Source organism: Amblyomma maculatum, chromosome 5, assembly GCF_055883805.1.
Source record: "Amblyomma maculatum isolate TAMU_Amacu chromosome 5, ASM5588380v1, whole genome shotgun sequence".
Taxonomy (NCBI): domain Eukaryota; kingdom Metazoa; phylum Arthropoda; class Arachnida; order Ixodida; family Ixodidae; genus Amblyomma; species Amblyomma maculatum.
The window spans coordinates 141,231,225-141,256,553 of NC_139348.1; the positions used below are offsets into that span (position 1 = coordinate 141,231,225).

The 25,329-nt window shown below is 43.3% G+C and overlaps 1 protein-coding gene across 1 annotated transcript in view; it reads left to right on the top strand.

Moving 5' to 3' along the window:
- The window catches only part of LOC146189763 (receptor-type guanylate cyclase Gyc76C-like), a 266,102-nt gene extending 241,338 nt beyond the window's left edge, over positions 1–24,764 (top strand). The window contains exons 14-24 of the mRNA XM_084604526.1: positions 542–646; positions 4,304–4,375; positions 6,588–6,768; positions 8,098–8,247; positions 9,591–9,765; positions 10,543–10,683; positions 11,753–11,876; positions 14,071–14,413; positions 16,970–17,061; positions 17,464–17,736; positions 18,062–24,764. Of these exons, the coding sequence (XP_084460652.1) occupies positions 542–646; positions 4,304–4,375; positions 6,588–6,768; positions 8,098–8,247; positions 9,591–9,765; positions 10,543–10,683; positions 11,753–11,876; positions 14,071–14,413; positions 16,970–17,061; positions 17,464–17,736; positions 18,062–18,649 (2,244 nt within the window). The 3' untranslated portion in view covers positions 18,650–24,764. The remainder of the gene's footprint in view (positions 1–541; positions 647–4,303; positions 4,376–6,587; positions 6,769–8,097; positions 8,248–9,590; positions 9,766–10,542; positions 10,684–11,752; positions 11,877–14,070; positions 14,414–16,969; positions 17,062–17,463; positions 17,737–18,061) is intronic.
- The last annotated feature ends 565 nt before the right edge of the window (positions 24,765–25,329 follow it).

A 25,329-nucleotide genomic window follows, 5' to 3' on the forward strand; every position in this document is an offset into this window, starting at 1 on the left:
GTTGTCTTTATTTGAGATGAAAGTGAAGTGTGAATGGCGTTTTTTTTCCCTAGTGTTGTCAAGTGCTTAGCTTTTCACACCCTCTTCACAAATGGGAAGATCCCACTTCACAAATGGGAAGGTCCCAATTCGCAAATGGGGAGGTCCCTTCACAAAACAGCCCCGTTGCATTTTGAGAATGCTTCACTGTGCAGCCAATGAGGTTGAGCATTGCGGTGAAGCTCGCAGTGCGATGAACTGTGGTGAATTTGAAAACTTTCCGAGTATTCGGGACTTTTTTTCTAATATTCGGAAAATTTTGAATATGATTTTCTCGAATATGAGTACAAATCAAATTACAAACATTTCAATTCATACTTAAAATTTCAGATATTCACACACCCCTAATTAGCATAGATTACATTATTATTCCACATTGATCAGCATAAAAAAAAAAACATCCCCTATATGCTTTGGTTGGTGTCGCTGGCTGCTGGCTCCCTTTGTATGGGTGCTTTGGAAGTGACTCATTGATGCCTTAGGGACTCTTTCTTTTCCACAGATGCGGGAACTTCATAATGAAAACCTGAACCCATTTGTGGGAGCGTGCGTGGAACCAAACTGCATATACGTTGTCTCCGAGATGTGCTTCAAGGGCAACCTGCAGGTATGCATTGAGTGGAGCCCATCTTTTCTTTTTATGTTTCATGATCAGGTCGCATGTCATATATTCACTCAAGCTGACCTTTGTTAGGTGCTTGCTTTGAAATGCTTGCTTTAAGAGCACAGTTTGTGCCATGCCGCGAGTACCGTAAAATTCCGAACAAGCGCCCCCACCCATGCAAGCGCCCCCCCTAATTTCACTGTCAATTTCAAATTTCCGCGCCGTTCCGGGAAAGCGCCCCCTCCCACCCGCCGCCCTTGTCACGCATCGCGCCCAAGCAACACTGGTCTACCACATCCCGTCCAACAATCCAATCCAATCCTGCTTTTCAATCCACCCGCATGCATGCCCGCATATGCTCGTTCGCACGCGCCGTTTGTCGACTTGTTTTTGCTTAGAGAAGTTCGCGATGCCGATGCATTCGTACACAGTGGCGAAGAAAGTTGAGGTTGTGCAATGGCATCGGGAAAACGGAAGAAACGTGCACCAAACGTCTCGGCATTTCAAGCTCGACCGCAAACGGGTACGAGAATGGGACAAAGATTTCGAGAAGTTGCTTCAACAAAACTATGGGAGAGCAAAGCTGCGAAGAGAGTTGAGTAACGGCGCGCCAGTTTTCAGTCAGTACGTGGACGATGCGCTCTTCGAGTTCTTCAAGGGGGAAAGAGCGGCAGGACGTGCTGTTAGTAACCGGCTTCTTTCTGAAGAGGCTGTCAGAATAGCCAAAAACATGCAGTTGGAAAACTTCGTTGCTTCCAGCCATTACGTAAGTCGATGGAAGCAGCAGTTCGGCGTATCAATGCGCCGTTCTACGAACGAAAATCAGAAGACGCCCGAAGAGTTTGCGGAGGCAGCTAGTGCCTTTCGATCTGCTGCAAACTCCCTGCGACGGCGCAACGACTACACATTGTACAACATAGCCAATATGGACCAGACGATGGTCCGAATAGATAACCCAGCGAACAGGACGAACAACGTGGTCGGCGAAAGCACCATACGGATAGCAAACACTGGATGTGCCCGACGTGGCTTCACGGTTTGCCTAGCCGCATGCGCCACCGGCCACAAGCTCCCGGCCTTCGTTATTTTCAAGGAGCCAACCGGGAAAATTCCAGCCAGGGCCTTCGCGAGCCTTCGCATACCAGGTGAGAATGATTTTTTTCTTCAGTGGGGCGAGGAATCACGATGTCGTAAAGTTCATTCTATCAAAGCGCTGACTTTTTTTTTCTTTTCTTCTTTCACTCGTAGGAAATGTTCTTCTCACCACCACAAAAAATGGCTGGGTGACATCTGAAAAGCTGCAGGAGTGGCTATCAAGAATCTGGGGCCCAAATATCGATGACGTGCGGCGTTTGCTGGTACTGGACCAGGCGTCCATCCACAAAACGCAAGCTGCGAAGAATGCTTTTGAGGAGCGCGATACCGACGTGCTCTATGTGCCTGCGGGGTGCACGAGCATCCTGCAGCCAGCTGACGTGTACTGTAACAAGCCATTCAAGTCCACCCTACGGCGTTTGTGGGAAGAATATATGCGCGAAGAAGAGAGGACGCCCAAAGGAAACCTGAAGAAGCCGTAGCGCCAGCATGTGCTTGATTTTGTTGCCCAGGCGCGGGCTGCTGTACCCGAGGAGACTGTGGCACGCTCCTTCAAGGGATGCGGCATCACTAACGCACTCGATGGCTCAGAGGACGGCGACCTGCATGGCGGACTGGCAGATGTTGGAGTCGTGGTGCCAGAAGACTGGGGTGGGCTTCAAGCCGAGTGCTGTGAACTTTTCTTTGCGACTGACTCGGAGGAGTCTTTTGATGGTTTTCAGAGTTATTGATATAGTTATCATAAATCTTTCACTCAGTATCAATGTAGTTCACATTCCTAAAGGTAAATAAAATTTTCAATCCATGTGCATTGCGCTTTTTTTTTTTCTGGCGGGGAAATGTCGCCGCCATCTTGAATTTCGGCGCCGTTCCGGGATAGCGCCCCCCCCCTACTTTGCCAGTGATTCGACTTGCTAGAGGGGGGGGCGCTTGCTCGGAATTTTACGGTAGGCTATGTAGCTCATTTTTTATGCGTTCAGTTATATAAAGAATATCATAAGCTACTGCAATTCACTTTTCTTGAAATATTGGTTATATCAGAAGTATATACAGTTGAACCTCGTTGATATGTTCACGGTTCATACGATTTCTCATTTCATATGCTCGAAATCGCGAGCGGTAAAGCATTTCCCATAGAGTTAAACTTTTTATCTCCCAGTCAATATGTTCATGGATAACATGATTTCGCAGTTACTGTGTCCAAAATGTCGACAAATTGTGGTCGTATAATATGTTTTGCGATGAACCGGACATGTGCTAACGAGAGTTATGAAAAACTAATCAGCAGCGCTCATCCGTCACGCCTGCTTTCCTGCAGTGCCTAAGTGCAAAGGGGCGAAGTAGCAATGAAAGCCAACAATCCAACATATGAGGCGCTCTTTGCCGCGGATACACGAGTTCATTAGGAGAAACACGGTGGCTTTTTTTGCGTTGCCTTGGGGGCGTAGGAGTGAACTATTCGATAACTACAACTATTCGCTTGCATACCAACAGGCTGGGTTGTTGGGGACGCACCATGAGCAAAACCTCAGTGACTGTAAGTCATTGCGATCATTTCTCAACTTATCACTGTTGTAAGGAGGCGAAGCATCCGGAAACAACCAAGGAAGCGATCCCGTCTAGTCATTGCCTTCAGCGAAGCGAATTTATTACTAAGTCTCTTCCGCACTGGGGAAAACGCAGATACATACTGAATACTGTGAGAGCTAAAGAAGGAGCTGCACATACCGGGTATCTATAGATGCGAATCTACACTTTTATGCCATGAAAGTTTAATTCTTTAAAAAAGTTTAGTTAGCAGTTAGGATAATACATGTTCTCTGATAATACTTTTTCCCTCAGCCTTTTTAAAACGAGTATCAACAAGTTTTTATCTACCACAAAATGCACTTCAGAAGATACCCTGTGAGATTGCCTCCGCTTAACTTCAAATGGTATCCTAACATAATTTGGATGTTTAAATATGGCTCGTAAAAAGCAAAAAAAAAATTGTGGAGGTTTAAGCATAGCTTGAACCTAGTGATAGAGCGAAAGCTGTGAGCGTTGTAGCAAAGTCTTCTGCGGACACCCAGATTAATGTGCCGCTATCACAACGTGTGACCGAACCTTCTGTCCTGGCAACTCACTCTTGTTTTGTTCGCCTCTACCAACTACCGAGTCTTCTTCTTCTACTTCTTCGTCTTTTTCTTTCTCTTCTATTTCTTCTTCTTTCTCTCGTACTTTTTCTTTTTTCTTCGTCTTCTTTTTCTCCTTCGTCTTCCATGGTGCCACAGTAAAATTCCAACGGCTTGAAAACCTAATGCAGTGTAGCTTTCGCTACAAAAGGCTGCCAGTCAATGGTTTGCATGCCTCGTAAGCCATATAAATCAATAATGCTACAATGACCAAATGGCAGGTCTGCGTTTGCGGGCCCTTGCCCAATGTTCTGTATTTCATGTTATGCTGACCACAGTGCCACATAGCTGCAGCTTCAGGACATGATGCTTAGAAAAGGGACATGATGTCAGGTATGATGCAGAAACGGGATTTCACATTACGTCTTTCCTTTTTATTTTTTCTCTCCAGGATATACTCGAGAATGATGCCATAAGGCTGGACAACATGTTTATCGCTTCTTTCGTGTTCGACATCATAAAGGTATGCATCAAAGCTTTACTGCTTCAAATGCGTCATCATGAGGATGCAATTTTTAGTGCAAAGCAAACAGGCAAAAAAAAAAAATTTGAGCGTTTATCTCAAAAGTAGTGCTGATCAGTAGTCTATTGTTCTAGTTTGGTCATGTCATTTGAGACCACAAATTTAGCTGCTAAGGTTCGTGAAAATATGTGCCCCCATGACTATGCTAAAGTTTTGACAAGGGGATTGAAAGGTACTTGCAGCTTTTTACTGCATTCATAGCAGGCCAAGGCTGGGTACAGAATCCAATCTCCTCTGCCTGCAATTTCTGAGCTTCACCATCTGAAGGACCCCGAGCTAGTGGTTTTATTCACATGCCTACATTATTTGTGGAGTTCCTTATGTTAAATGTGTGTGTTACCAACGGACGCAGACAGACTCTCCTGTTTTGTGAGGCAGCTGTTCTTGCATCTCGTGCTTCCTTCAAAGTAGCCTCTCAATACAATGGCCGCGGCAGGTTCGCCATGTGTAACTACAGCCAGTCTCACTTGTGGTATGCAGAGTTTTGAAGAGACAACTAGAGAAGAGAGAATCTAGGTGAATGCCAGCAAGAGCAATTAAGTAGACTACTTTACGGATTTCGGCCGCTCAAGAGCCTAGACCTGGGCCTGAGGTTGCCGGCCCAGGTCGGGCTCAATCTTAATGGTGCAAGCCCAAATCACTAGGGTTGACGTCCGGCTTATGGTCAAGTATTGTACGATGAAGTGCACTTGGCACATTATAGCAGTGAGACAGATGAAATGAAGCCATGGTACGCACTGTAAAAAAACAAAAACGTTCTGGTATGTTGTTTTATTTATTTAATTATTACACCACCTCAATGGTTCAGTCGTTAAAGTGCTCGACTACTAATACCTTGGTTTGATCCTGGCTGCAGTGGCTTCGTTTCAATTAAAGCGGAAAGCCTGACACATACATACTGTGCAGTGTCAGTGCACATTAAAGAACCCCAGGTGACCGAAATTATCTGGAGCTCTCCACTACGACATCGTCCATAGCCTGAGCCTCCTTGCCACGTGTGCAAGTTCTTTTGCTTTTCGTATCTATAGAAAGCTGACCTGTTCAGCCATCAGTTCAACCCATGAGATTGTGGCTGTTAAAAAATGGCATGCCCCTAGCTGTGAGGATGCTTCTTTTAGGCGTTGCTAGCCATGAAATTTGAGTGACAAAATCTTCGAGGAATGCAAAGTAGCTCATTATGTATGCATGCAATCCTTTTCATTTACCTCCTGGAACTTTCGAGTTCCTCTCTTTATCTCTTCGTGTCTACATGATCAATTGTTCATAAAGCCAACCGGGCGAATGTGCCTAATCACTTGCTTTTGTGTTAAAAAAATACATTTCCTTAGGCGTTACTGCGATTCGAGCTTCTTTGTCGGCCAGTTCTTTCTTTGTATAGTAGGAGTCTACCTGCCAACGGCGAGCAGTCTACCTCATGCGTTACTTGAGAATGAGCTTTGGCCGGGCTTCACCTTGAGCTTTGCAGGCCAGGGCGGGCTCAGTAGAGCGATAATTTAGCGGGCCTGGGTCGGGCTGGGACCTCAGATTCAGGCTCGTGCAGTGCTCTACAATGTAGTACTGTGCAGTTGGTACCACACTTGTTTGCAGCGGTGGAACTCAGTGTGCAGGCTTCAAAAAGGGTGCTAGAGAGCTATGCTTTATGGCTTAGCATGTAACAAAAGCAAGAGCTGATTGATGCACATAATAAGGACAGTGTCATAAAAAAGCTCCCGATATGAAGGTAAAGCTAGCAGCTGATGGCTTTCAAGTTAGTGCAGGTGTTACTTTACGTTACGCAAACGGAAACCGGATCAGAAGGTGGAAATATTAGTGCCAAGGTATTGAAGCTTTGACATTGAATATAAGTAAAGCATGACAATGTTGATTTCCTTCGTGGCTGTCGCTAGCAAAGATGGCCTGAATGCGATGTTACGACTCATCTAGACACCATGATGGGCACCCACGCACAACTTCTGCAGTAAATTGATTATAGAAATCAATAAATTGATTCAAGAAATTCACATCCTCTCACAGCGCTGCCGGTTCACCAACGTAGCAGGTGTTGTACATGTCAGTGCAACCAGTGTGTATGTAACCCCTTCAAAACAGAGGGGTTAGATGCATCGTTCGAATCCCATATGTCATGTTCTAATCTGTGGTGTTATGGTGCCAGGGCCTCCACTACCTGCACGAGAGCGACCTGCGCGTGCACGGCAACCTGAAATCGACGAATGTGCTTGTCACCAACCTGTGGGTGCTGCGGCTGACAAATTTCGGACTTATGGAGCTGAGGTCTGCCAACGCCGCATCACGAGCCCTCAAGGACGAAAAGGACGTCTACCGGATGTACCGCGGTAAGTTCCACACCTTTTCTTTGTGCTCACATCTGTGCATTGGATAATGACAGTTACAGGCTAGCTGGTGATCGCTAATCAACAAAATCACAGCACACAAGATATGATGACGTCATTTGATAGGACTGAGGTGACCTCCATGCAATATGTCGTTACTGTAAAAGGAAAGATTTTTGAATACTTCTTATTTCAGTTCTGTTGATGGCCAGGTACCATTTGTTAGTGCCAGCATCTACCATATTGTTGAGACCTTAATTGTGTAATGTATGTATCTGCATACATATATACAGCCACACATGCATTCAGTGATTTCACTACGTTCGTCGATGTCAGTGTTGGGAAGCGACTTGCATGCGCCATGTACCGTGTGCTTGTTGTGGCTTCGCTGCAAAAACATTTAATGTGTGGCAAAACACCCTTTACAGGCCGCAGCCCCCTCCAGCGCCGAGCCACCACGGCCAGTTTTGTAGGTTTTGTTGGGTTGGAGTGGGTGCGCTCTGTTTAGGATACAACACAGTGATATGGCCTCGTTAATATTGACTTATTGGGGGGGGAAGAAGTGCATTGCTTCAGGGCACAGTAAGGGCAGAATTAATTTGACTATCGATAAACAATAGTTCAGATAAAAATAAATGTGTTTTATGTTGGCTTGTGCTCTAGCTTTTACCCTCAAGTAACACTGTTTTTCCTTCTATGAATACTACCGAGGTGTTGGTTTGCATCACTGCACCTCATTTTAGCCACATGATGCAAGCCTAACTGCACCATGTAGGCCTTGCAGTGGATACTTTTGTAAAACTAGTGAAAAGGGAAGACAATATAATTCAGGCAAATGAATAACTTGAATATTTTATGTGACATTTTCACAAGGCTGCAGCTATCAATGTATTGAAACTTTCACATTTTATAATTTTTTTTGAATAGAGAGAAACTGTTGCACACATTCTTTCTGCATTTTTACACTGTCCAGATGGTATCATTAAGGACATTTCGGTTTTGCGCGTTACATTCAGAGACCATTTTAGCACGAACCCCGCTGATTGCATTGCGCTCGTCTGGAGTCTTTGCGAAAACTACGTAGTTCAATTTGGCCTGTCGCAGTTCAAAAGGTAGTGCAAAGAGAACTTCTTTGGCTGATCAGTTATACGCTCGATTGAATGTGAGAGAAGTTTTTAATCACACACCTTTGCTGGACGCCAGCGCTCTATGTTGGTTACAAGGGGTTGACGGTTTCACTTTCAACATTCTCACTCAGCTTCAACTTTTGCCCCAGAAATCTTGCTGTTCTGTATCGTCATCCTTTACAGCGACAACATGTCTTCCGCGCAGGTCAGCTGTGGCGTTCGCCTGAGGTGCTACGCAACCCATCCCAGTATCCACGAGGAAGCCAGAAGGACGACATCTATGCGTTTGCCATCATCTTGCATGAGATCATCGCTCGCCAGGGACCTTGGGGGAGCACTGGCCAGGAACCAAAGGGTCAGTCTAGTGCACCCAGGTGTCCTCACCGTTTTTGTTTCAAACCAAGCCAGACATGTGGACCACAGTCGTATGGTCATTGAAGAGCAAAAAAAAGTGGTCATAAATGCTGTACCATAGTTACACATTTGCGAGTGCAGGTTCCCATTAGCCATTTTTATTTTCATTTGGCTTCGTAGAATCTAGTAACAAATGAAGTCTCTGCTGGTGCATTGACGCACTAGAATTTTTTCAAGCAGGCTCGCACGTCAAACACTGTGGTTCTGGCAGCAACGTGCTGCACGCTTTTATGGCATCACTCATGCTAAGGTCTTAAACAAAGACCACAGTATGCATAAAAATAAATGATATGGTTGCCTGTTGAAAGTAATATCGCTGTATTCGTGTGGTTTAATATCGCTGCATTAGCCCAAATAAAATGTGAGCTTTTCTTCTTATTGTCTGCTTTAGGTTATATTTGGGATTTAATTACGAATATAATTTTTTGGGATCACTGTTTTTGCGTTGCAAGCTGTGCAAGAAAACTCACTTCTCAAACATCCTGCGCCATCGTGGCGAATCACATGGCCGTTTCTTCGAGGAAGTCCATATCATTAATGTGTGGAAGGCTTTCCATGAATACTGCAGGTTAGCTGTTCTAATTTCGCAAAATTAAAATTTTGAACCACAGAAAATTATATAAGGGTTTATCCAAGGCTTGCATTCTTGTACTGCCACAGTATACACAGATATACAGCGTTGTGCAACTTTATGGGAACCGTTTTGAAAAATTCTCCCTCCCCAACCGGAGACATGTTTGCTGTGAAACTGTGCAGAAATCTTGTGCGTTGTTCATCCTTTTGTTGCGTATTAAGTCTTACAGTGGTGGTTACCTGGTTTGGCTGCACACGATGTGAAATCAGAACCATCTGTGGCAAGATTGAAGGAGTGAAGGACGCGAACGCCAATTTTCTGACTAAAGGTTGCGGTTGCACTAACTAGCATTGTTACGAAAATGTGCCACACTTGCTTGAGCGCTTCACAACCGCGTCCCTTTTCTCCAGCAATGCCAGATGGTGCTGCAACTGCATTTTGCTGCAAACTTGATGTTGTCATTTTTTGCTCCTCAGTCTCATCGCAGACAGTCCTGGTTTTTAATCATGCGCAACCAAGCCAGGTAAGTACCATGGTCAAACTACATAACAAAATGGTGTCGAACTTACTATGTAATAAAAGGGAGTCAAACTTACTACGTAACAAAAGGGTCAGCAACGCGCAAGCATTGTGCGCGGTTTCAGTGCAAATGAGCCTCTAGTTGAGGTGGAAGAATTTTTTCAAAACGATTTGTGACATTACTTTTGCAGCCATCGTGGATAAAGTGAAAGCTGGCATGGATCCCCCTTTCCGGCCACCGGTGTCGGACCTTCAGTGCCAGGACTACATACTCAATGTCATCACCGATTGTTGGGCCGAGAAGCCTGATGCACGACCCGAGTTGAGCCAAGTTCAGGAGCGCCTAAAGAAAATGCGGCAGGGCTTGTAAGTGTACTTGAACGGTGTATCTCGCCTTAGCAGTGCGATGGTGTTGCTTCTTATGGCTGCTTTTGTGTTTGTGTGTACTGGTGTCTTGTGTAGTGCAAGGCTCTGTACTGCATGAAATCACTGCTAAAAGCTGCTAAAAGCTGCTCATATTTGCAGCTGTGCGGTCTTGTGTGGCAGCTACTGCATGTTTCCTGATGACTCGAACAAAAAGAGACTGAAGATTCAGAAGTGTGTTTGGACCATGAAATTGGAGATGAAAGCTCAATTTAAGGTCCATATTCCAAGTTTGCTTCGTTATTGAAACCGTCGCTATCTCCCCGATCTGGATTCATGTGATTGGTGGAAAAGCCGAAGCCATAAGTATTAGCAACTTCTGGTTCCGACATTTCCACCAATCATACGACTCGAGGTCGAGAAGGTAGTGATGATTTTGATAACGGCACAAAATCGGAATGCGGACCTAGGTATCAGGGCATCATGCAATGTTTCAGAACGATGAAAAAGTTGAGTAGTGAATTACTGAAATAACGTTTGCATCGCTAGTGGTGAAATGTCAGTGCATCATATATATAATAAGAGGTCTTTAATAATCATTGCCTACTTCTTTTAATTAGGAGACTAAGTAACTGCATGATTTTTTGCATGAATGAAGCTATCCACCCAACGGCTGTGCAGTGATTACGCTGCCTTCAGTGACACTTAAAATGCGCCTGGATGCAGGGCAGTGAGAAAGCTAACTTTAAGCATTTACAAAGTTCATGTCGATTCTTGCAGGAAGCCAAACATTATGGACAACTTAATGGCTTTGATGGAGAAGTATGCCAACAACTTGGAAGACCTGGTGGCCGAGAGAACCTGCCTGTTGGAAGAAGAGAAGAAGAAAACAGAGGCGCTGCTCCATCGCATGCTGCCAAAGTCAGTACCTGTCTCTTCTTGTTATAATCTAGTCACTGAAGTGTAGTCCCTGAACAAGACTGAATAGTTACACATTCACGCTGTAATCTTTAATAAGAAATTACTATTAAACGTGGAATTTTTGTTGGGTATTGTACGTGTGGCTTAAAATGCAGCTGGCGTGTCTGGGATTTGATCGTGTGGTCTTGGGCTCACCAGTTGAACGCCATTGCCACTAAGCCACTGCAGCAGGTAGACATCAAACTTGGCAGTGGGATTTAAGTTGCACTTGCATAATACTTGTCAATATACCAATACCATAGTATTCAGAAATGTGGCGCAACAAACACAAACACAAGAGAAGAGACACAACACACGCACGTGTGTTGTGTCTCTTCTCTTGTGTTTGTGTTTGTTGCGCCACATTTCTGAATACTATGCAGCACCAACTAGCCCCTCAAGCCGTTATTTTGAGATACCAATACCAATATTGGCATACCAATATATCAATATAATATCTTCGCAAAATAAAATTTGCAAGAGCGAACTGTCAGGTGTGGCATTTGCTGCAAAACTATTCTATTTATACAACGAATAACTGAAAGCTACTAATGAACATTTTGGTTATTGCATTTGGGTGGCTAGTCCCAGTGAGCAGTTCAAAGCTATGAACAAAACGACGCCATATTTGTTTTTGAAACGAAGAAAAGCTCGTTTTCTAATGCCTTGCAGAGCAAGGAAATCGGAGGCTTTTTCTATATAAGACCGAAGCTACTGTTCTAGTGTGACATATCATGCACTTTATTTCTCTGTTGCTCTAAAGAATAACAACAATCAGTTGGCTTTGGAAGGGAAAAAACAAGCGTACTAAAAGCATACACAGAACGGAAAAAAAAATGACAAGGCATTAGTTGCACCTTACGCAGCTCAAAAGCATACTTATAATATGCTTCTTCTGTGCACTAAAAATACTCCTATGGGACCAGGGATCTTTCTAAGAGTTTCAATATTCAGCTAAATAAAATGGGAAAAGTCCTGCTCTACATTAGTCATGCACAAGTTGTTGATTGTCTTTGCAATGCTTCTGCAGGACTGTGGCCCTCCAGCTGATGCGTGGCCAAAAGGTGGTGCCCGAGAGCTTCGATTCTGTCACCATTTACTTCAGTGACATTGTCGGCTTCACGGAAATGTCAGCTTCCAGCACACCATTAGAGGCAAGATAGATTTCAGTTTGTTACATTTCGTTTCCATATTTATATACATTTCCAGAAAGCAGGTATGGCAAATATTAGTGGCCACAACTTGGTGCCACCTGTTGCCAATTGCCATGCCAACAGTACCATATATGGACGTTCGACTCTAGCTCGGACGTCCAACGGATGTTGGTGGTTGATTGGGTAATAGGTCACAGTACCTTGGGTGTATGGTAATGCAGTGATCACTGTGCCACCTAGCAGCATAAAGTTATTGGTCCTTAGAAATTCCACTACTGTGTCATTTTAAATTTCAACAGTACAAATGCACTCTCACTGTAGTCACAAATGTCATCTCCTGTATGCCGTGACAAGCACCAACTGAAAGATGGTATTATTGGCAAATGTATTGTCGAATTTTAAGTCTAAGTTCACTGAAAAATCTGCTCATTGCCTTAGGAGAGAACACTGCACATATCAAGGACATAGAGGGCAAAATTTTGAGATATGTGTGCTTAGGAGCAGACTTATTGTAGCACTGCCTTCCAGGCCCCAATTTCTTGGTATTTATGAACGGAAAGAACATCACATCATATCATAGCTGCAGGCATTTCAGGTGACTGCCTTATGTGACTAGACGAAATAAATTTTTCCTGCACCCAATAAAACATTTTTCTACTGACTTAACACATAGTTGATCTTGAATAAAACGAATCATTGTTCATACTGGACAAGCAGATCGTACCCTTAAAATTTCCATGGGAAAATTGTGGTAGCGTTGTTTGCGTTAATCATAAGCTCCCACTCTGCCGAACATTTGATATATTGTCTTGAGTGGTCCACTCTTGCAAATTCCACTTCTCCAGGTTCCACTCCTGCAATCTCCTACGCTTGAAACTGGGTCAGCTAGACGCATAGCCTCCACTAGCACCGCAAGTTAAGCAAGGATTTAGTAAATTTTCTTAACAAAGGCTGACGCGCCCTTCAATCTGGCACATACAACAAGAGGATGGCATTCGATAATCAATACGCCTTTACCGTGAGATTGATTGAGACTGAGATCTTGTATTCAGACAAACAAGGTCTGAGCTGGCGGGACAAAAGGCAATCCACTTTTGCCTGCCAAAGCTCCACCACCGGTCCTTACACAGTGCTCAGCAGGATGACAATGAAACATAGTAAATCGACCTATGCAGTCAGTGCAAAGTAAACAAAATCCATGGAACAAAAACGCAAACTCCACTTGCATGTTGTTAGAGTATAACAAAATGAAAGAACATAGCGAGTAACATGCAGAAATCGAGCTGAAAAAGAAACCCACGTTACACAAAACTAAATACAAGTACTGTTTGTTAGGGAAGATAGAGGCAGGAGGAAGGTTTTTTACATTGTTCCTGAAGTTATGATGGGCACGAGGCTACTCCAGAAGCTCTGTAATGTGTGAGTATTTATCTAGTAATTCAGGAATTAAGTAACCAACTCTTTGTGATGACGATGAAGCAAACTTAACAGACCAGACGCTCCCATCTGGCCTGCTTCACTTTTGCTGCCTTTGAAAGCATTGCAGAAACCACAACTGTTCTTCATTTCAATTAATTTTTTTTTCTAGTGTACTGGTAATAGGACTGGACCTCTTGTGATAGGTGTTACCGAGTTCTAAAGCATAGCCCTCTGCTATATATGCAGAACAGACTAGGCCTAATTATATCCAGCAAGCAGTGCATTGCACTTAGTCTTGGGCAGCACATTGGGGCAGGAATAGCGTTGATGTCGCGGGTGTATAATATTCTCGCTGCTAAGTTACCAATGAGCTCATCTCTTTCTATGCATACTCGTGCGTGCTTCGAATCATTTCACGATCTCATCAATTGTTCAATGTATCTGGGTTTAAATTAAAATTCGCTGCCATACACATGGTAGGAGCTCTTGGGTGAAGAGCTGCTCGAGGAAGTTAACTGTGGCCCAAGAGACCACAGCAGGGTAGAGCAGCATGAAAATATAAACTTAAGGTGCAAACACTAGGAGAAAAAAACAAATATAGCAACAAAACTGGCATTCATACATAAGGACACGCAATATATAGCAAGTAGCTAGACAAGCAATTATTATTGGAACAGCACAGTCAGTTCAACTTGTAAAACACCAGTTCAAAGGCAATGGTGTTCTACCGTGTAGCCTTATATCAACGTAACAGCTGGCACTGTCATGCGTGCAGGTAGTGAACTTCTTGAATGAGCTGTACACCTGCTTCGACTCCATCATCCGCCACTACGACGTGTACAAGGTGGAAACTATTGGCGACGCCTACATGGTGGTCAGTGGGCTACCAGTGCGCAATGGTGACTTGCATGCCAGCGAGGTGGCTTCTATGGCGCTCGAGATCCTGGACGCCGTGCGCCACTTCACCATTCGACACCGACCCGGTGCCGCACTCAAGCTCCGCATCGGCATCCACTCGGGACCCGTGGTCGCCGGTGTAGTAGGCCTTACCATGCCGCGGTACTGCTTGTTTGGCGACACCGTCAACACTGCCTCACGCATGGAGTCAAATGGAGAAGGTATGCCCACACCTTGTTGTTTTCTATGTTGTGCATTGCAAACCCCGGCACAGTTTCAACACTTCGAAAACAAAAGTATTCTTTGGCACAGCTAAGTTGAGGGAAGGCTGGTTATACACTGTAATGAGTGTGACTGTAGTTAGCGTTGCGTGATTTGTATGACCTCAAAGTCAACATCACAGGCTCGCCTACCTTGGCAGTATGGCAAACCTCTGGGACAAAAACTTTCTGCATTGATAGCATCTTGATCTGGTACGAGGCATATACATGTACCACTACTACGCACACCATGTGCAGTGAATTGTAAATGTGGCATTCGTTTTCATCCACTTCGAAACTTCTTTGGATGCTACACAGTGCCGAAACTTTGCTGCGTGCTTCAACCAGTTCTCAGCATTGAACACAAATTTTTACTGATTCTGCAGATAGTGCCACATGTCATTAAAAAAGATTTTGTGGGACACTTGACCTCTGCCTTAATGGGGGATACGGAGCTAAAGGGTCAACTTTTGAACTGTGGGACCAATTTTAATAAAATTTTCAGGGATGGCTTATGTTCCCCTTATTAGAATATATTCAAAGTTTCATCACCTTAGCACAAATAGAAAGTGGTAGCTGTTATAATGAGTAATTAGGTGTGTCAGCATAAGGAAAACTGTCATTTCAAAAATATGAAGATGTACTAACTGTTTGTTCCAAGTAGTTCATTGTGCAGGAGGATAAGGCAGATTGCAGGCTCTTATGACATTCTTGTGAAAATTTGAGCACTTTAAAGATGAACTTCATTTTTTCTGTTGTCATTGAATGTCACATATATTTGATATTTTTCTTAAAGAATAATTTGGAATAGAAAAAGTACCTTATCTTGTTCCCAACAAAACTTTTGGTTCAGAAACCACCTTGAATGCAGCCTTTGGCGGAAGTGTTTGGAAATGGAAGGTTTCCTAACAATTCTGTTCTTGCAAAGAGCGCGAACTGAGAAAAATGAGTTCAGAAATTTAACATGCTATTACAGTTTAGGGCCTAAATTAATATATTCTGGTGGCTTGGTGCATACGTTGGACTGTCTTTTTCAACAGGATAATGCTTTGAGTTGCCTCTTTTTTTTTTCTCAGCTTTTCAGCTGTCCAGCGTCATTGTCTGAGCTCATGAAATGCTTTACTTGGCTGCTTGCTGAGCATGCATTTTCGTCTAGGCTCCCTATTCTATCTCCAGCTTGTCGAGCACTCTGGTTCGCCAGGCTCGCAGTGGTGTGAGAACAGAGTTCGAGGGTTACGTGCTCTGTTTAAGGAAAAAAAAAAGAGCGTCTATTTCAGTTTACCAGCCCGTTCGTTGTTCGCACGGCCAAAAATTTGCTTTCTTGTTTTTTCCTTTTAGTTGTCTGGTGTACACTTGATAGAATGTCTTTTCTGGCTTGATATTGCGAAAAACAACCATTCTAACTTGTGGATACACTCCGCGTTCAGCCTCTTATCCGCTATGCGGCTGCGTCTTTAAATCAGCGTTCACAGGCACTTTTGGTGGCGAGAGGACCCCATCTTTAATTTTTCCACTGACACCAAACTTGGTGAGAAGTGTATTTAATACATGCTTAATCCAAAACATAAAAAAATTGAAAACACTGTTTTTTCGGTGAAAATTGTGATTTTAGCCCCATATGCCCTTCCTTAAGGGTATGTCATGACACCATTAATGGATCCCGCTTGTTGTACTCCTTGTGGATACACTCTGCGTTTAGCCTCTTATCCGCTATGCGGCTTTGTCTTTAAATCAGCATTCACAGGTACTTTCGGTGGCAAGAGGACCCCATCTTTAATTTTTCCACTGACACCAAACTTGGTGAGAAGTTTATTTAATACATGCTTATTCCAAAACATAAAAAAATTGAAAACACGGTTTTTTCGGTGAAAATTGTGATTTTAGCCCCATATGCCCTTCCTTAAGGGTATGTCATGACACCATTAATGAATCCCGCTTTTTGTACTCCCTCGTAGATTCTTATTTCTAGACACATAGTTCGCTAGTACTCGTGTAATCACTAATCCTTTGTTTCCTCTGTTTTCTCGCATATACTCGTTGGCATACAAGCTACCCCATTTTTCGAAAGACCACTCGACATAGATGTAAAGCCTTGCTTTAACTAAGCCATATGAACGTGCATGAGTAGTCTAGGAGTTGCATGTCTGACTTGGCATGCAAGAAGTCTGGAGGGTTCGATTCTCATCTCACCATCCCATTTTGAAAGGATGCACTCGAGTTGGCAACTCGTGCCAACTTGGCCTTGTCACATGGTCTCGTGATGCCTTAGGCAACCCACTCGCCAATCAGTGGCTGGCCATCGCACCTGCCAACTCCCAGCTGCTGTTCACAGCGCTGACAGCGGTGGATTTTTTTGTAGAACGGGACTGCTGTCACGTTAAACTGATACATGTGTCCATTGCAATTTGCTTTCACTGAGCACTTAAAATAAAACATAAACGATTGCTGTGACCTCTTCTCTCTGATATGTTACACAGAAAAGTTTGACGCTGGTAACAACATTATTCATTTTGACAGCCCTGAAGATCCACATCAGCAGCCAGTGCAGAGAACTGCTTGAAAAAATTGGAGGCTATGACGTCATTGATCGAGGCCTTGTTAAAATGAAGGTAGGTGTGCACTTCTATGTTTTGGGGTATATTCATCAACAAAATGTTTTCATTAAGAGCAGTTTAGTTTCTGGCATTCTGTTTCTGGCATTCTTTGTTCTTCTTTCAGGGCTGTATAATGTATGCGTTTTTAAAGAAGCTTATCTTTCATGCCTGTCTTCTTAATGGGGACTTCTTTAAAGTGCTAGTTTTTTTGTTTGTTTTTTCAGCATGAAATATATAATATATTCTATTGTAAATGTCAACGTTCTCGTTAAGGAACCAACTGAACTAATTTAACACTCCTCGATTGGCAATTAGCCCTGTCTCGCATCATCTATGGCCCTCTACCTCATCACACTTCATCTTGTCTGCCCGCACCGCTCTCTGCAAGGCCTAGAATGTCTTGTATTTGACTCGCAGGGCAAAGGTGAGCTGCGCACATACTGGCTCCAGGGCCACTTAGCAGGCCCGAAACATCGTCGCCCTGACGACGGTAGTCAGTCCATGCCAATGCCGCTGTTCAACGTTGGTGATGGTGGAGCGGCAGCTGGCGCCACTGCGGCGCCTCATCGCAGCCCCAAGACCGAGGGCGGTCTGCCAAGACGTGGTTCACTCATCCCAAAACTGTCTGACCATGACACAGACCTACTCGGGGCAGGACTGATGAATGGTTCTGTTATGGGTGGAATCCAGGCAAGTTACTGCTTTGATCAAGTGCAGGGATTGTGTGCAGTCATGATTCTGAAGGAAGCCTTAGTGTCGCAGATTTTGCTTTATAGTCAGTGGACGCAAATTTGAGGTGCTTGAGTAATTGACATTGTTTTTATAGGATTCTGCTTTTATTTTTTTTTAAAGAATGGCAGATACAGAGCACTTCAAAGTACTCTACATTCCGAGAAGATTAAATTTTCTGTAGTAAAGAAAAAAAGTGAGACAAAATCATTCAGCTGAACATGATCTAAAATCTTCTCTACTGCAGTAGAGCTCTCAGTGTGCTCAGGTATACTTTCTTCTCCAGGCACTGCATCGTCTGAAGCAAGATAGCCCAGGAATCATACGGCCAAAGCCTTCCCGAGAGTCTTCTTTCTCTCACAAAGGTCCCCGGCGGCCTGACCTCATGGATGCGCCTTCGTCGCGTACCAACAGCATGGCTGACCTCGACGGCGGCCTCGTGCTCCCGCGCCGGAACGAGTCCTCACTGGTGCCTGCGAAAGATGAGTTTGGCTGTTCGAACCCTGACTTAGCTGTGCTAAGAGCGCGGCAGTGGGCTGATCGAGGCAAGAACGGACTGAAAAGCCTCGATGAAAGCGCTCGACCTTTGCTCAGGGACGCTTCAACCAACTGCAATGGGGACGGGGCAGGCAGCGGTGGTCACCTACTGTCACTCGCAGAAGACGCCGCAAAGAGGTGGCGCTCTTGCGACGAGATCACTGCACTCACGCCCGCCCGTGACAAGCTGAAGAAAATGTTTACTGGGCTGCTGCGCACAGGCACGTCACGTGAAAAGTCGCGCGACTGGGACTCAGTGGCAGTAGATCCTGGTGGTGGGGGCTTACCCAGGTTTGTCTGTGAAAGTGTTGAGGACACTGCAGAAAGCATCGTCTGACAGAGCGATGAGGATGCAATGCAGGGAGTGCTGTCGGAGTGTGAAACTCCTACCCTCTGCAGCCCATCTTCAAACCTATTTAAGGCGCAGTCATCGAAATCTGCGACGAAGGCGCACACTTCTGCTCATTTCTATTGACATAGCTATTGAATTGCTATTTACAGGTTAAAGAGTTCACGAATTGAGAGAATGTATAGGTGCCAGCTCCTAGGAGAGGGTAGGACACGCCTTTCTTTCTTGTAAGAAAAGACTCTGTACAGGCTCTGTCGATACTTTCTAGGACAAGCCTGCCTGTTTCACCAGAGTGTGTACAAGAGGGTCCCTTAAAAACAGTATCGTATTTTCCGATTTATAAGACGCACCTTTGTATAAGACGCACCCCTCATATTTAGAGGCTTTCAACAAAAAAATTGGTATATAAGACGCACCCTTGTATAAAATGCACCTAAATTTATTGAGGTTTGGGCAGTAGGACTTGACAATATATGCTTGCTCAACCATCGCGTGCTATATGTGTCTGAAAGAAAATGTGTTATGTGCGCATGCGAATGAAAGAGAAAAAAAGGAGGCAACACTTATGCACGAAAAAACTCGCTTAGTGAGAGCAGAAATATTTTATTATTACTTAAATCCTTGAAAGGCTTCATCTTGTACGCGTTCGCCGATTTCTCGCAACAGCGCTCAGGCATCCTCTTTGCGCTCATAATCACTGCGCTGATTGTCGCCGCGCACGGGCGCTCTTACGCATGCGGCAAAGCACATACAGGAAGGAGAGAAGACACACATGTAATAGCCACCAAACGATATTGTAAATCGTAATTTTAAAAAAAATGTCGGCTCTATCTGGCTTGTATTGGCAGCGAGGAAAGTGCGAAGAGCATAGACGCCACTACCTTTTGGCATTCTGCCAATGAGAAGGCTGTACAATACAAGAGCACTATAACGACTGTAAATATTGTAATCGTAGGCGTCGACTGTAAATATTGTAATCGTAGGCGTCGCTACCATTACCGTTTCATGATCAAGTTCCCTTATGAACATTGCGCAAAATAAAAAAAAATAAAGACGCGCACAAGTAACATTGTAGTACAGTACGCACTGCCGAAAATTTTGTATAAGAAAACGTGTCTTATACACCGGAAAATGCGATAACTCTAAAGAATTGCATGAAGTGGAAATTCAGTTATGCTCACTCGTACGAGTGGTAAAATGGCATCAGTGTAGTAATTACTGCGAATTTTTATTGTAATTATTACATGTCAGCCAGTGTTGAATAACGTGAATGGCAAGTTTACTACTCTCTTAATAAAAACAGCATAAAAAGCTGGTCACTTAATGTGAATCTTAGGAACAGTGTCTAATTTTCAGGATTCAAACTGCCTGCACTGTATACTTAGGGAATCCTTAACTGCCTACTTCTTAGCCTGGAGTGTGAAGGAGAAATGCCCAGCAATGCTGAGAACAGGAAAAGCTGCTTTGGCCTGATATGGCGCAGTTAGCGGCAATTCCTGGACTTCCATGACCGGTGGCAATAGCCGTGTACAGAAGTAGATGGCTGCTTTGAAGAGATGGGAGCGACACGGAAAGTTGCACTGGCCGAGTGGAAAAAAGAGAATTCAGCAAGATGCTCCAGTATCAAAAGCGGTGACCTTAAAGAACTGCTCTGCGGGGGCTGCGAGCTGTGGTACCAAATCACCGTGACTGGATTTTAGTTATTTGACAATGACGCATCGACTCAGCTACTCAACGACCATCGCACGAGCATGCTTTTTGTGCTTACGGCCTTGCTAAGGCAAGCTGGGACAATCTTGGTGCGACAGTCAGTGCTGTGCGAATTACCTTTGGCATCTACATTCCTATAGCTGAGCGCTGGTCACCAGGTGAAAACTGTGACACGTCAGAACTCGCAGAACGTCGGCGTAGACCCTCGACCTTCAGCGCAAACAAGTGCCACAAAACAGTTGTGCTACTCTCAGTAGAGACTCTTTTTAACTGTGGACACAGCCGCTTCGGAGTCACCTTTGTAGTTTTCTTTCAAGTTGCGAATGTTATTGCCAAAAACAAGCTTCCATGGTTTCCCGAAGTGAATACCATGTAGCTGAGTATATTGCGCTTCTCGAGTATATCTTTTTGTGCGTGCACAAAATTTGTGGCGCACGTGACAATATGTGTATGCATTATGTGCTGGGAGCACCTGACAGTGTCAAAGCCGAGAAGTGTCTAGGTCTTTTTTTTTCTTTTGTATGTCCTCCTTTCGAATAGTCTTCTTTCCAATGTCTCAATACTGATGCATTACCAAGCTCTTGGTGTGTGTGCAGTTTGAATACACTGTGAACAATTTAACTATTAATTTTTTGAAATTTTATCCACCCCTTGCCTTTTTCAAATGATTTTTTTCTATGTGTCAAAGTGCATCCTCCTCATTCCAAGTCAAATGAATGAACAAGTGTGTTTCTATGTGTGTTACATTATTTTGAAGGATATTTTGTTGGTTTCAGCATGCAGCAATACTGCAAGCTGGCATTACAAATGTGAGCTTAGTGTTTTTGAAGTTTAAAAACGCATTTGCCCCAGTGTTTTTTCATAGTCACCTGTGTGTCGTGTCTGTAGTGTTTGAGAATCTGCATTGTTCAGCATTCACTGAAGTTTGTATTTAATGTTTTCAGCGTGTTTTTCCCACGTGCCTGTAAAGAAATGTGAACGACATGTGTGTATGTGTGGGCATATTGTGTTCTCGCTTATGGGTTCAGTACCTGAAATGCAAGAAAAGAATCAAAGTTTTTTTTTTTTCTTTTTCCACAGAAGTGTGGTTTGTCCCCATGAGTGTGTGATAGCAATGGCCAAGAGGAGAGTGTTTCTTTTAGAACAACTGGGCTTCTTTAGATAGCTGTAAAATAGATCTTTCAAGTATACCTACTCCTATTGGCTTTCCATCAATGGTTTAACAGCATAGCGGTGAAACGATGTTCTGTCACAGCAAAAAATTATTTTTTTTTCCTGCAAATTTATCACTGTGGGTGAGAAGCAACTCCCCCTTCATGCCAAACTTTACTAATTTACTAAGGCTTGCAATTGGTGACAGGAACTCCTGCTTCATGGTGAATTTCACCAACACCTGCAGTTTAGTAATGTATACCACTTTTATTCTTCTGTGGATACACTCGTTGCTTAAATTGCTTGCCAAAATATAACTTTGTTCTAACACACTGCCAGGTGTAACAAGCACAGGCCTCAATTATTTGATAATTTGTTTTAAAAAAAGAAAAGGAACATATTTATTATGCAAATCATTACCAAATTATGTACTGCGGTGTAACTGAGTCATTTGTTGGTGCAATTTCTATTGCCGTAAGAGAGAATTTCAAATGTTGAGAGCATCGTTATATGTTAATGTTTTTGCATTTGGCAGTGATGTTTATTTTAAAGAATTCCCCTCTTTTTTAGGTAATTTTGCACAAATTTAGTCAGAAAGGGGATTTTTGAGGGAATATAAAGAACTGAAATTTTGCTTGGTTTTGTTAAATTTGTTAATTTTTCAGAACACTACACAGAAAAAAGGCCATGAATAGTGATTTTTGGGTCTCATAATTTTTGGGTCCTTGAAATAACTGAACTGCTACGGAACTTATGCATACGAGCAGGATATTTTCATATTTACCATCTTAAAACTTCTCTAAGCGATGATGTTGATCCATAGTGTTATGTCCCCTCATATCACACTTTGAAGCATTCTGTTTCTTAGCTTTGAATACTGATGGAGCGCGGAAACCACTGTTGTTCTATTGTTACTGTCTGTGTGTTCCTTGCTGGGCACAAGGCAAACTGAAGAGAGATGATTAGTGAGGTCATAACCATTGCAACGAGCAATGCTGGCATAGTTGTGCATTTTTCATGTTGCTGTTATTATTAACTTTTCATCATTTTAGAAGGGCCGATAAGTTTCGTGGAGGTATGAAGGAATTGAAAAAAAGTGCTTTCCTCATGGCGCACTCGACACAACACAGCACTGAGTTGAAGCTGCATTTTCATCTGACACATACCTAATATCTGATATTACTGAAGGCAGATGCTTCCACTCTTGTACACAATCAAGTAATAATTGTTTCACTTGATTAGCATGTAAACATTAAGGGGCTAGTGAATAAGGGATTTACAAGAAAGCAGTATTTATCTTCAATGTAGCACAGTCCACCAGTCTCACACAGTCACCACCAGTCTATGGGGGAAAAATAAATGAATTCGAATTGTTTCAAGAAACGCTTAAAGTAAATGAATCTTGTCGCAGTATCCATCTTTAATGTAGCACAGTCCACCAGTCTCACACAGTCACCAGTCTATGGGGGAAAAATAAATGGATTCGAATCGTTCCAAGAAACGCTAAAAGTAAATGAATCTTGTCACGGCTACAATTGGTCACTGCATGAAATTTTATAGCAGTTCTCAACATTGGTTACCTCAAAAAATTAAAGTTCCAGGATAGGTTCAGTAGTTCAGAAACATAAGCTTGTTTCTCACTGTTTGTAACTGCACATGTAGGCGCGCATTCAGAGCTACACTAGCAATGTTGGTAGTTATAGCAAGTTTGCATTACCTTCCTTCCCACAGAGCATGCCCTAGAAGTGAATTTTGTGTTTCAGTGCGAATAAGAAAAGGAAAAGCAAAGGCTAAGACTGGAATCTCCAAACAGCGAAAGTAAACCATTCTTGTGGTGAGTTTTCTTCTAGCCTGGAGTTGCGGCAACATTGTCACACAGTGTTAGCCTGCTTCATTCTGCACGGCATAGCTCACGAGCATACAAGCTGAAGAAGGGTCGTGAAGTATGTGGGGGAAAACAAAAGAGGTCAAGAGGCCGCATCCCATTGGTCAGCAAAATATGAATTTTTAATGCGGGCAAAAATTGGAATACTATGGGCATTCCCCTCTCAGCATAAATCATTTTTCCACCCTTCAACTAGCTAGTCTTCTAGTTATGACCGCTGCATCCTTTTTTTTTTTTTTGTCAGTGAGTACTGAATGTCTTTTATTAGACCAGACTAAACAGATTGCTCGTGTGCACTTCACCTGTTGGGGAACAATCACTTAAAACTTATCTATGTCAGACAAAGAATCTGGAGAAGAAGTACATCCATGCCTTACAAGAATGGTAGCAATTGGAAAATATTTACTTCAGGGCTAAGTTTTTTTTGAGTTCATGAGGCATATTTTAGGTAATATTTTTTTAAAAACCATCACATGTGCATAGTTCTGCATGTGTACACGCACATGTGCATGTAAGAGAATAGCTTTGGCAGTGGATGGCCGAATTGTAACCAATGATTTCCAAGCATGTCGTGTCATCTCTGGCATATCCATTCTAGGTTAACGGCTCTCTGACTTCAGCAGTGCGACCATGTTGCGGTTGCTTATTTTGGCAGGGCCATAGATGTGCCTTGCCCTTGCCCTATCGGTTCATGAGGCAGGCTGCTCAAGTGAGCATGAAGTCATCTAATGGGCATACTGGTGTTTAACGAGGCGCAACCTTGTCAGTTGTAATCAATGGTCATTTGTTGGTCATTTGTGTGTATGTGTAGGCAGTGGTATGTTCGAAGTAATAGTATTTATAGTGATGAAAAAGACACATAAAAGAGTAAGCAGTGCCGAAAGCAACAGTACCATGCCAAGGGCACTAAGAGGTCCCTGAATTACCGGCGGCATGTGCACTGTCCTAAAATTATTTTTTCTAAGGAATTATTTTTGAAAGATCATTGAACTTTCCGTATGTTCCTGTGCTGGTTTTGTTTAGGTATTTGATTTCCATCACAGCTGCTGGTAAAGACCTAGCTTACAGATTTCTTCGCATATTGGGCTGTATATATTCTATCTCAAAGCAGGATAAGCAGCCTATTTGCTTGGTTTGGCGCCTTTAGCGCTGACAAAAGAAAAAGTGTGTGTCGGTGCCAAATGCGCGTTTTTTTTTCCTCTTGGGGTGACTTCTGTGATACAAGTTACATGTTATGCGTTTGAATGTCACGACAGCGCCATCACTGTTTTTTTTTTTTTTTCTGTTGCTCGGAGCTATGACAAGTACTTGGACTTCGCTCCTTGGCATTAGTGTAAATAAAAAACGAATTATTTTTCTCACGCCTCCTGTCTCAAATAACATATTGCTTTAAAGGGCAACTCTGGCATCTTTTCAACGAATTTGGATTTTACCGAAACTTTTTCTCTGCGTTCTCCTCAATGTTCTGATCATTCACACCGGATTTCATGGCGGTTGGATGTTTTTGTTATCGTGCAATGAATTCTTAAATTTTCCATTTCATGGCCTCAATCAAAGAGATTTTTACGGGCAACCTTCGATGGGTGACGTCAATGGATGCACAGCTGTCTACATTTGGTTTGCATTTGCTACAGAGCAGAATGTTTGAGCTTGCTTTTGGTCATTTCAGACAAAACTCCGCCTGCTATTTACACCTGCAGTTTAGTCAACGTGCTCACATACAATCAGTTTTGTGGTCATATCCCTGACGTCATAAGTTGGGAGAAGATATTTAGGTTTTTGTTCTCTTAAAATACTATTTCATGCAGTATGTTGAAAAAGTTTTCTTTGTTCTGGTGAGAGGGTACTATTGGGAATTTGGTATGTGATTATGAAATGAAAATGTTCAAGAAACCCTAAAGCTGCTCTTAATGTGCACCCT